The sequence below is a fragment of the Arachis hypogaea genome, chromosome 19, assembly GCF_003086295.3.
Source record: "Arachis hypogaea cultivar Tifrunner chromosome 19, arahy.Tifrunner.gnm2.J5K5, whole genome shotgun sequence".
Taxonomy (NCBI): Eukaryota; Viridiplantae; Streptophyta; class Magnoliopsida; order Fabales; family Fabaceae; genus Arachis; species Arachis hypogaea.
Window position 1 is genome coordinate 134701251 of NC_092054.1, and position 12349 is coordinate 134713599.

General features: G+C 32.2%; 2 protein-coding genes across 3 annotated transcripts; one reads left to right on the top strand and one right to left on the bottom strand.

The window, feature by feature from the left end:
• LOC112778810 (protein FAR1-RELATED SEQUENCE 5-like) lies at window positions 1–2358 on the top strand. Its single transcript, XM_025823093.1, has one exon. It carries the CDS (start codon window positions 1–3, stop codon window positions 2356–2358), a length of 2358 nt encoding a protein of 785 aa, XP_025678878.1.
• Window positions 2359–9184: 6826 nt separating this feature from the next.
• On the bottom strand, window positions 9185–12010 carry LOC112779819 (uncharacterized). Of its 2 annotated transcripts, none has more exons than XM_072228930.1 (5): window positions 11818–12010; window positions 11572–11710; window positions 10729–10969; window positions 9645–9779; window positions 9185–9549 (listed from the first exon to the last, which is right to left on the bottom strand). In XM_072228930.1, the coding sequence occupies exons 1-5, from the start codon at window positions 11910–11912 to the stop codon at window positions 9425–9427; spliced, it is 735 nt and encodes a 244-aa protein (XP_072085031.1). In that variant the 5' UTR covers window positions 11913–12010; the 3' UTR covers window positions 9185–9424. The 2 variants fall into 2 exon arrangements, with proteins under 2 accessions (XP_072085031.1, XP_025679955.1); XM_025824170.3 differs by having other exon boundaries at window positions 11572–11704; window positions 11818–12009.
• Window positions 12011–12349: the final 339 nt, after the last annotated feature.

The window sequence follows — 12349 nt, forward strand, 5'->3', positions numbered from 1 at the left end:
ATGTCAGGTATATTTACGGACACTGAGATGAATGAGCAATACCAGGAGGACGATGACTTTAACCAACAAGAAGAGCTAGTAACTGACCAAGATATGATGGATGAACAGAGTGAATTCGAACAAGATTTCAGAGATATCATAACCGAGGGAGCGTTTTTTTCTGAATCTGATACGTTAGATTATATCGTTGAAGCCGCTTATGCGGTTGACTCCGTGCAAGACATTACATCTGTGAAATTTAGTGAGAATTTTGCGGAGGACATTGGCAAATACCACTTTTCTACTTTGCAGCTTGCATTTGATTTTTATATGAAGTACTCAAAGTCGAAGGGCTTTAGTGCAAGGAAGAGCAAGACCTTCAAGAATAGTAGTGGCGATATTTACAGACAACTGTTTGTATGCCACAGGCAAGGATTCAGGATGGAGAAATATTACACGATGGAAAAAAGGAAGAAGGAGCCTAGGTTGGAAACAAGAACTGGATGTGAAGCCCGAATGGATGTTAAATTTGTACCAGAAAGTGGAAGGTGGCATATCTTTTATTTCTCTGACGAACACAACCATGATCTATTGGATACACAATTCAGTGCTATGTTGCCTGCCCACAGAAAAATGTCAGAGGCAGATATTATGCAAATGATGAACATGCTAAAGTCAGGGATCAGCACCTCGCAGATATTTAGTCTTCTAGCTAGCCAAGCAGGCGGATACGAATTTGTTGGCTATGGTCCCCGAGATATGTACAATAAGATTGCTCGGGAGAGGCGTCAAATTCCTGGTGATGCAGCACGAGTGTTGAAGAAGTTGGAGGATATGCGGTTGAAGGATCCACAATTATATTTCAAGGCATGTCACGATTCAAGAGGTCTGTTACGTAATTTGTTCTGGTCTGATGGGATTAGCCAACTAGACTACCGACTCTTCGGGGATGTTATTGCTTTTGATGCTACGTACAAGAAGAACAAGTATAGTTGTCCGTTAGTAATATTCAGCGGGGTTAACCACCACAACCAAACAACTGTTTTTACTGCTGCGTTAATCGCAGACGAAACTACTGATACATATGTTTGGCTCCTGCGTCAGCTCATGTTTGCAATGAGGGGCAAGACCCCGACCTCAATCATAACTGATGGGGCCATGGCGATTAGGAATGCAGTGAGAGATGTATTTCCCGAAGTCAGACATAGATTATGCGCTTGGCACCTTATTCGAAATGCAACTAGCAATGTTGGAAATCCATCGTTTACATCTAAATTTAGAAAAATCATGACAGGAGACTACGAGATTCCCGTGTTTAAGCGTAAGTGGGTTCAGCTTATTGAAGAATTTGGCATTGAGGATAAGCCGTGGGTGATCAAGATGTACGAAGAGAAGCATATGTGGGCTACTGCATATCTAAGAGGAAAATTCTTTGCTGGCTTTAGAACTACATCAAGATGTGAAGGTTTACACTCAGTTGTGGGAAGGTATGTGGGGTCGCGGTATGATTTGACAAGTTTTGTAGAGCATTTTCAAAGGTGTGTAGCACACATGCGCTTTAACGAATTTAGTGCTGATTATGAATCTACACGTGGGGTGCCCGTCATGCAAACTTGTATAGAGCTGCTAGAGAGATATGCTGCTGAGTTATACACTCATGAGATATTTCTTTTCTTTCGGCCATTTCTCTCCAGAGCTGGATCAATGCGAGTTCTGAACATAGATAATAACGATGATTGCATAAAATACATTGTGTGTAAGCATGGGAGGCCCGATTTTACGTGGACCGTTGATTTTCGTCAAGAAGAAATGATCTTCATGTGTACCTGTTTACGAATGGAGTCATTTGGTATTCCGTGCGAACATATTGTGAAAGTTCTGGTTGACAGAGACATCCGTGAGATTCCCCGGTCATTGGTATTGGATAGATGGACAAAAAAGGTTAAATCAGCACTCAATGATCCAAATGGGTTCACCAGGGATGCTGTTGTTATTAGTCGTCAAAGTGCTTTGGTGGAATTTTCTAAACAACTGGCTGCTGTTGCTGCTAAAATACCAGAGAGATATGAAGAGACACGTGATTTAATTATGGAATTGTACTCATCTTACAAGGCTGCATACGAAGGAGATAATCAACCTCACTCAGGTGTTGCTAGAAGTATCAATCCGTATGTGCATCCAACCACTGGAGGCTCAGGACAGCCATCTAAGAGGAAGAAGCGGCAACGTTGTAGTGTTTGTCAAATGGAAGGACATAAGAAGACAACATGTCCTTGGCAAAAGGACATTGACAACAACGTTTTAGAAAATGAAGCAATCGGTTCGGACGATGGCGACATGTGTACCGAAGCAACGGCTGAGTTAGATAGTGATAGTTAGCAACCTCCATAATCTTTAATGTTTTTGGGCAGAAAATCAGTTCCGTATTTGTATTTTTTCTTTTTCACTATATTAATGAGATTTTATACATTCTTCCAATATTCGTGCTTATGCTTTCTATGTGTAATGAGATTTTATATATTATTTTATTCTAAAATGGTTTTTTTGGTTAGACCACGATTGGACCGGTTCAACCAGTGAACCAGTAATTATGTCGGTTCGATGACCGGTTCGGTTTTCTGAACCTTGCTCATAATACATTCATATACCTAATACGTTAGATTATAATATGTTTATTTCTTTGTCTTTTTTATATATATGGAACTAATGATTATTTTTTCACTGCCATGTGTAGAAATAATTATTTTAGAATACTATATCATTAATTCCTTCGAATAAATAATACTATGTGTAAGTTGATCTTCGATGAATAATAAGAAGGGTAGAAAAACGGCTGATGATATATTTTTAATATTGTACATACATGTTCCACAATATTTCACAATAATAATATACTTGAATTAATCATTCTACTTATATGACAAGATGAATTTGCTTTCTTGGTGGGATTAGCAATTGGTTGCTTACAATTAATGACAATCTAGCTAGGTAATAATCCTAGACTCCTAGCTGTTAGTATGTAGTTAGCTTCTTTAGTTTTTCCATTTCAATTGTAATCCACTAATGTTCATTAAATTGAAGTAGCTAAGTATGAAACTAATTCGGTTATAATTCGGTTGTAACGAACTAAGATTCGGGTTTTAAAATTAAGTAGTTACAAATATAAATAACGATTACAAGAGTTTATTTTCATAAACACGATTAAGATGGATAAATTTAACGTTTGAGTAGAAAAAAAATGTGTTTTCATTTTTTCTACTTTAATTTCTTTTCATAATTTTAGAAACAAGTTGTAACATACAAATATTATTTTCTTAATAAGTAAGAGAAAATCGTCATGGTTTTATTTTGCTTTATTTATTTACAGATTTATCACTTATAGTTTGAAATAATATTTGTATGGGATGGTGGTTGATCTAATGTTTGTATGAGCTGGTGGTTGAAATAATGTTTGTATGAGCTGGTGGTTGAAATAATCAATGGAAATGACATTACTTCATGATAAAAATATGTGTTTTTAAAATAAATTAAACTAAAACTCCATACGGTGCATAGAAATAAAGTAAAATTGCGAAAGATAACGAAGCAATACATTTCTATTTAAGAAGTCATTTAAAGAAATATATAAAGAAGTACATCCACTAACTCTAACAAATAAATACGCACTAACCAAAGTATTACAGTCTATCTACATTAATTATAAGAACTGTGCATATTCCAAAACTCCTCGACCGATGCTATAATCTGTGGCTTCTTATGGTTGATCCGACTCCGGAGTATATGCACCGCGGTTATCATGCGAATATCGTGATCATCAAGCTACATTTTATACATTATGAATTAGTACAAAAAAATAGGGATTAAGATTTAGAGATTTATTTTATAAATGCTCACCTTATTGTTACCATATAGCTTAAATTCATAAGTCATATCCATCCACTTCATCACCCAAGTTGCAGAGTTCAAGCTTGAAGAACATTGAGGTATATCTTCTGGTCTTTCAATTCTGTAGTCATGAAATTGTTTATTATACTCTTGAATGCCATCATCCTTGTAAAAGTACGACGTGATGACTTGCTCCAGTACGTGTGCCTGATTTCAATTCACTGGTTAAATTATAAAAAACAAAATAAGATCTAATAAGCTTATATAAAATTTTCCACGGACTTACTAGTGTCTTCATAACACGTTCACGATGACGAATTCTGTCATCATTAAAATGGGTGTCCATGTGATAGATTGTATGCTCGCAAACCGATATTACCATTAGATACCAGTGGTCATCCTCTTGAATAGGAACATATATCTAAACCATAAAAATTTGCCCCTCGGTTATGTATGCTGATAATGAAAAACTGTATCCAACAATGAATCTTACGAAAAAATTCTTACAAATTTTAAATCAGCTTGCATAAATTTATAAATGTAGTCTTCCATCTTCTTCTTTAAATCTTTCTTGTTGAAGACATCCACCTAGTTCATTAATGCAAACCAATATAGTCTTTAGTACATGATAAAGAAGTATAGTTCTATATTAGCATTACATTTGTTACGAAAGATAAATGAACTTATCTTTTCAGGGGTTATAGAACATACCGCAAATCTCGGTGGAAGTTGCCATGTTGTCTTGAAACTTACATCAGATTGATTATCAGTGCAGTTCAATGCCGCTAATTCAAAAATCTGGATCACAATCCAAATATATTACGAGATTATGCCCAGAACCAAACGTAGATTAACTAGTAGATTACTTGTGTACCTTATCAGTAATGGGTCTGCCAGGTATGAAATGTTCAAAGTCTGATCTAGTTGCTCTGATTGTATCTGTTACGACAAGCTCTTCACTGTATCAAATAAAAACCGAAACTCATTAGACTGGCCCTCATTCATCGACAACAAAGATAATATTGAGTTAACTTACGATGGATCTAGCGATGCTGAAAATATATATGCACAGGCCTTTATCTGATCTTCCAAGAGACGCATGGTTGGAGTTGGCTTAAATTGACACTGCATTGACTACAAATTTTAATACAAAAGTATTAGCAATTCATCACTAAACGTAATAATTAGCCGTGCCCATAAGTAACTAGATAATTTAAGTGGTAATTACGTTGGTAATGGAAAAGAAATAAACAGGTCTTCTATAGTCTTTTGTGGGTTGGCTCAGTGCATAAGACGCCTTCGATTTATTGACTGATTTGGGCTCAATCTTTGGCTTTCTAATTCCGCCTGGGTGAGTGAACGGTAATTTTTTCTGCGTCCCCATAATGCTCTTACCCTAAGGAAAAAAATAGAGACAGTATATTAATATTATCATGTTAAGAATATCAAATAATAAGAGTTATGAAATTTTACTACACATATCTATACCTTTGACATATTTTTCTTTTTTGATGCGGATCTTATAGTTGGAGATACTGGTTTGTCCATATTGAGCTTGATGTGGAACGGATCATCGTAGGTGAAAGACGTATGATCCAGTACAGTAAGATCATCATCATCGTCTGATATAGCCGTATCAATATCAATAGCCGAACACTTAGCCTTCAATCTTGAGATTGGATGTCTGTTTTGTACAGAGAACTTGGTCGGAGTTACTGAATCATTGTTCAGACTGAGTTGTGATATCATTGTCTCAATGCGACTTACAGATTCAAAGATTTTATCAATTATTTCGTCCCGAGCCATGTTTACAATTTTCATTAACTGCAAAAAAGAATGGTAAAAAGGTTATAATATCTAAATTATTTTACGTAATATATATTAGTTACTGTTTGTCACATCAAATTACCTCCATGTTAGAGAGGACCTTATCCACTTTACTAGACAATTCTTGAACTTTATTTAGATCCTCGCTTTGAATAACATCGTCATTAATAACTTGGTCATCCTGTAGAAAACAAGAAAAAATTAAAGTTTAAATTACTCGTAATACGTTATACTAGATATTAAATACCCATTAAGGATTACCTTTGCACTAGGAATTGTAGTTCCAAGTTGATCACCAAAATCAACTTTGATAAAATCACAGTCCAGTGACATATTCTGTGTGTTGGTAGCATCATTTGAGACCCCCACTATATCTTCGTTAGAAGGAATATCCATGATTATTATCAACGGAAGAATATATTAGGGGTAGACTTGGTTGAAAGGCAAATAGTTAAAATAGTTTGTGAACGTATACAAAATTAGTCGGATTGAACACGTATATATACCCAAAAAAGATAACAAAATTTAAATTCTATCTTTTAAAAAATTTGCGAAACAGCCGAATAATCTTAAAACTGTTTAAGATATCTTATCTTTTAATTAAAACCAAATACTTTTCAATTTCAACTTAAGAACATATTTTCAATTTAAGAAATTAAATTTGATCAATTTATCTAATTATATCTTATCTATAATTATCTTTAATTAGCTAAATACTCAAATGAAATTCAAAATCATAATAATAATAATAATAATAAACAACGTAACTTCTAATTCAATACGCATGGTTTGGGTTTAATATATAGCGATTTTGAAATTTCAATCGATTGGATTACAATACCAATCGATTGAAAGCTGAAAAAAACACATTTAGGACACTTTCCAATCGATTGGAGTTTCAAACCAATCGATTGAATTAGAAGTTACGTGCAAAGTTCAATCGATTTTTAGCCGTAACCAATCGATTGAATATTGAGACCAATCGATTGAATTACATAAATTTAACATTTAATTCATTGTTCAATCGATTGGTTACTTTCACCAATCGATTGATTTATGCAAAACCATGCTTACCAGCAATATACAATCGATTGTTTAGTGATAAACTGAAATCCAATCGATTGGGTTAAATTTCAATCGATTGGTTTGATATTCCAATCGATTGGATTTCAGCGAAACACGATTTCATGAATGCTCAAGAATGTCTCGGATCGAATGTAATATTTTAAGAAAATTGGGATCCATGGAGGATATAATTGTTGTTGTTTTTGTATTTGATTGTTAATGAACATGATAAATTTATGATAAATTAATTATTTATAAAATAAAAAATCGTTTTTATAATTATATAAAATATATAGGGTCAATTTATAATTAAAATTAGTTAAAGGCCTATGTAACAGTTGTTAAAAAAAGTTAAGAAACATGTTTTTTTACTTGGACCACTAAGTGGTCCAAAGGTTCCTGGACCACCGAATCCTGAGCCTCTTAGAAGTTAGAACACATGTTAAAATTATAAAATAAGAAATTTTTATTAGAAATATAAAAAATTTAAGTTTTCAATATATTTATTTTATATTTATTAAATAAAAATATTTAAAATTTTTCACTAATAAAAAACTTATCACATGTATATTAGCTATGCCCTTAATAAAAAATATTAATAAACAATTAAACACATAACTACCTATTAATCTTTCAGTATTTACTATGTAGTAATCATGAAATAGAAAATTAGCTATAAGCTAAATTAGTCCACTAATGTTTTAAATGAAATATATAAAATAGTAGTCATCTACCAAAGAAATTAGGAGTATTCATAAATGAGATCGGATTATATATGCAAATTCGTAATATTTATCCATATCCGATTCGCAATAATTAGATCCACATGATTAGATCCAATTGATTCTGCACTCTAATCGAATCAGATAATAGATATCACATCTATATTCACAAATCCAATCCGTATATCCACATATCTGCATCAAATAATATATTTTTTATAATTTATTTTAATTAATAATTATTATTCATATATGTTGTATTATTTTATTTTTATTATTTAAAAAAATTAATTTATTAATATTTTAGAAATAAACATGTTTAAAAGTGTTAAAAAAAAGAATTTCATTAGAGTGAAACAATAGATTTTGTTGACCTTTTTCATAAAAATAAGTTTTTTTGATATTTTTTATTTTGTAGATATATCTGATCCACACATTTTCGCAAATGTGCAGACCAAATCGGTTCAAACATAAAAAGTGCAAATATTTAATCCAATTTGATGAGTTTAATGCGGATCAAATCAAAATTTTAGTCATATCTAATCATATATGCAAACACCCCTAACTATTGTAAATGTTTCTTTTCTCGAGTGAATACAAAAAATTTTGATAATTAAAACTACTTAAAAAGGAAACATTAGGAATTAGGGTTTAGCAATTGGAGACAAATTAGGAATCTCGAAATAAACTAGGGGAAGGTTAGTTAAAGCCTTATGTCCAAAACTACCTTGCATATAGAATTAGGGATCTCAACTTTTGAACTTTGATGGATCCTTTATTTTCTTGATAGATCCTTTATAATCTACTTTATCTTAAAGAGATAAAAAGATGCTTTTGTTTTTGGACTGGAAAGAGATGGCTAACAACTCAATATATTGCAAATTTCCTTAATCCAAGTAAAGTTTGCTAAACTTGTTTACTTTTTATTTTTATGCCCATCTGGCTTTGCAGTTAGGAATGAAAATAAGATTGTACAATCTACACGTTTATTTTTGTTTTCGAACCTTTTTCATGCAACAAAACATATTTTGAAACAATTTGAACAAAATTATACAATTATATCAGTATACTGTAAGTATTAACAACTAAAAGTAACTTTATTTATCTTATTTAAGTTTGGTTTGGTAAAACTTTTACTTTTTAAAAGTAGCTTATAAAAGCTGTCTTTTAAAAGATAACTTTTTAAAAGCTACAGCACTTGCGTTTGGTAAAATCAAATTAAAAATGACTTTTAATAAGTACAAGCACCACAATTATGTTTGGTAAAACAGTTTTTAAAAGTTGAAAAAATTTATTTTATCCTAAATATTATCACTAAAAATAAAAAATAAAAAAATATATGAAGATTAGGTTGAAAAATAAAAAATATATGAAGATTGTGTTAGAATTTGTGAAGGTTAGGACGAAAAGTTAGAAATATATGAGAATTTCAATGGCAATATAATAGCAAGAAATATGTGCGGGAAAATGAAAAAAATTTGGTAAGCATAAGCCAGCTTTGAAAAGCTCCCTCCTAGGTGCTTTCAAAAGCACCCCTAACTTTTAAAAGCCTTAAGCACAAGCATTTGGGCTTTTTAATTTACCAAACGCAAAATAACCTCCTGAAAAAGCTTTAACAAACTCAGCCTTAAACAACAGATACTTCTACCAAAAAAAAAAGTATACATGTTCTACAAACATTATAATGATTTACTTTCAATTATAATATTTAAAAATTATATATATAATAAGTAATAAATAATTATAAATGTTCATATATCACATTAAATACATTCTAAGAGCGTACAAATATTGCTCCACTTTGAGTTACATAGTCATTTCAATGAAGTATAACTTGAATCAATGCATTGATGTCAAAGGTATTTTTTTTTTCACTCTACAGATAATGTCAAATGTAAAGTTAAGCTAGGGATAGTGGACATAAACTTACATACACATACATAAAATTAATGCCAATCTACTATACCTCCAAGTGTGGTGGATCCAACTCCTTCCCATACTTCACTGAAACCTAATTCCTCATTGTCAACACCTTCCATGTCATAGTCCCACCAGCCGCGACCATTTGCATCTGCTCATAAAAAAATGTGAATAGTATGAATACAATATATTTCAAACATATTTTTCTAAATTCAATATATTAACATGCACTTGTGAAAATCATACAGTGATTATAGAGAGGTTTTGGCTTTTTGTTGCTAGAATTAATTTCAATTTGTGCTTTCTGTCCCTTCTGCTTGAACTTTGATTCACCTCCAAGAACCACTACATTATTTCGAACAGTTTGGCTCTGAATTCCACCTGTTAACATACAGAGCTAAGTAAAGTATTGAGAGCAAACAAAATTGCTATTAATTATTAAAACAGGAAAACTTTAAAATTACATAAACGCATCCACGAAAATCTCGGATCTATTTATTCCGTCCAACCAAACATTTCCTTAGGAGGAAAGAAAAAGTACTAGCAGTTTAGCATGTCCTTATTTGATCAAGAGTTCTACAAATATTTGACTTTTCACTTGGATACTTTATAGTGGCTTAGTCATCTTTTCATGGCAGTGCTTCTAATAAAAGCAAACAGAGCAAGGTGGCATATATTTCTCTTCATATTTCTAATTTCTGACCATTCAATTAACCTAGAACACTGAAATCATATGGGTAAAACTGGTTTAAAAATATGTGCATATAACCAAACGCAGTTAATTAGGTGATTTAGATGTCATATTAATGTCATGTTTAGGGTTTTACCATAAGATAATGTCATGCTAGCCACTAAGAAAAGGTGTACTGGTAATAGACAGCCTTCCTTAAATAAGACCAAATTACTGTACATCTGACCCGTGAAAGAGACATTTTTGTCCTCTAATTTGTTAGTCAGAATTGGTTGCCAACTAACAAAGTTCTTATCAAGAAACATGAAACTAAAACCAGGATAAGGCCCTCAACAAAATCAAAGGAAGCCCATGAAAAATGAAATTATGCTATTTGTGTTCCATATGAATTCAAAGAGATTGTCACAATAAATTATTTATACAAAATTTCAAGCAACCAAATACAGAACATCACATCTTATTAAGACATTAATCACTACTTTATGCAAAAGAAGCTGGTGGGCAATAAGTCAATAACAAGTTAAGAAAGTGGAATAACATTACGGAATTGAATTGTTTGCCTTAATGATGGTTTGAAACTTCAAGCCAGTCAATAAGAGTGCTATGCTCATATTTATTAGGATGTTTAGGAAGACAAACCTTCAAATGGATTTTTCCTTTTCCTTGACTCCTGACTTTCATCTGCCACTGAAACTGAATTTTCTAATTCATCAGCACAAAGAAAACCCACAAAGTCTTCCTTTTCTTCAGTTTGCTTGAACCTTTCAAAAACCCTTTGGTCATTGGCATTACCACACCTCTTTTCTTCAACTACAGGAATCGTCTGCTCCACCGTGGGTATTCTTAGACCCAGAGGTGACAGAAAAGGTGTTGACTTGCCCTTATTTTTCAAAATAATAATAAGATAAGATAAGAGAATAGCATCAGAAAAACAAACATGGTTTACGATTTAAAAAATGAATAAATCAACTGCCATGCTTTAACTTTCTTTGACAAACCTGTATTATGCAATTTTAGGAAGAACACTTGTTACGGAAAGAGTTGAGTTATTTGTACTTATTTATATACCATGTCTACAGACATTGGAAACTTTGTGTCTAAATAAGTAGAATTTCAAGTTTATGGTTGGAGAACTGGCGAGACTGTAATTGATAACACTATCAGTTAAAGTCCACTTCAAATCCCTACTATTTAAACATGAAACTCCCAATTTCAACGGACACACTAAATAAGCAATTAAAAATAAGTGAGTTTCTGAGGTCAACTCAGTTGGTGATTCTCTTTTTTGTCTTTTTATTTTGGTGGCTGGTAAACTGTTAATCAAAGCTAAACTTTGGATACTAGTACTCATGCCAAAAAAACAAAAATAAAATCAAATAAAAGAAAATAAAAATGAAGCTATCAAAGGACTATCCATAAAATTAAAACTGGAAGGAAAAAGGAAAAAAAAAAAAAAAGAAAACGATGATGATAGAAAATGACCTGAACTGTTTGGGAAAGAATGGAAGAAGATTTTGGCAGCTTCCGGTCTAGGAAGTTGGAGAGAGAAACATGCGCGTTCTGGCTCTTTCGTGAACCTAATTCATTCCTCGCATTTCTTTCAGAATCATTAAAGCTGGTTCTTTCACCAACAATTAATTAATTAATTTCACCGTGAATTCATCAAGTTCCTTCTCACACCTAAGAATATCATCAACAAGAAGAAGAAAATGTCATTATGTAACTTACGGATTGGATGGGAGAGAATGGAAAGTTGAATCTATGGATCGCTGTCCGAAAACCCTAATCGATGTGGATGCGGGTTTCTTCGACTTCGAGTTCATTCTTTCTTTCGCAGCTTCAGAATTTGAATCAGTGAATATGTGAAATGCATCAACGGAATTTGTTTTTTGACCTTTTGTTTACTGTGGAAGTGGTGAAATTTTTTTTCCCGGGGAAAGGAATGGATATATCGTTTTCTATGATTCGAAAATTTTATTTCGCGCCAAAAAAAAAATATGAAGTGGTTTTACTATGCTACCCTTCGTTTCTTTCTTCGCGGGAAAAGAAAAGTATATTTTGACAAAATTAATTAAGTAAAACTTTTAAACTTGTAAACAAATGAAATTGACAAGATATAAAAATGGTGAAAACTCAAATACAGTTAACTTTATACGAAGTTAATAGTTGAAAGTCATTAAATGATTTGACAGATTTGACTAAATTATTATTTAACGACTCTCAATCATCATGAAGTTAACTATATCTGAATTTTACCTAT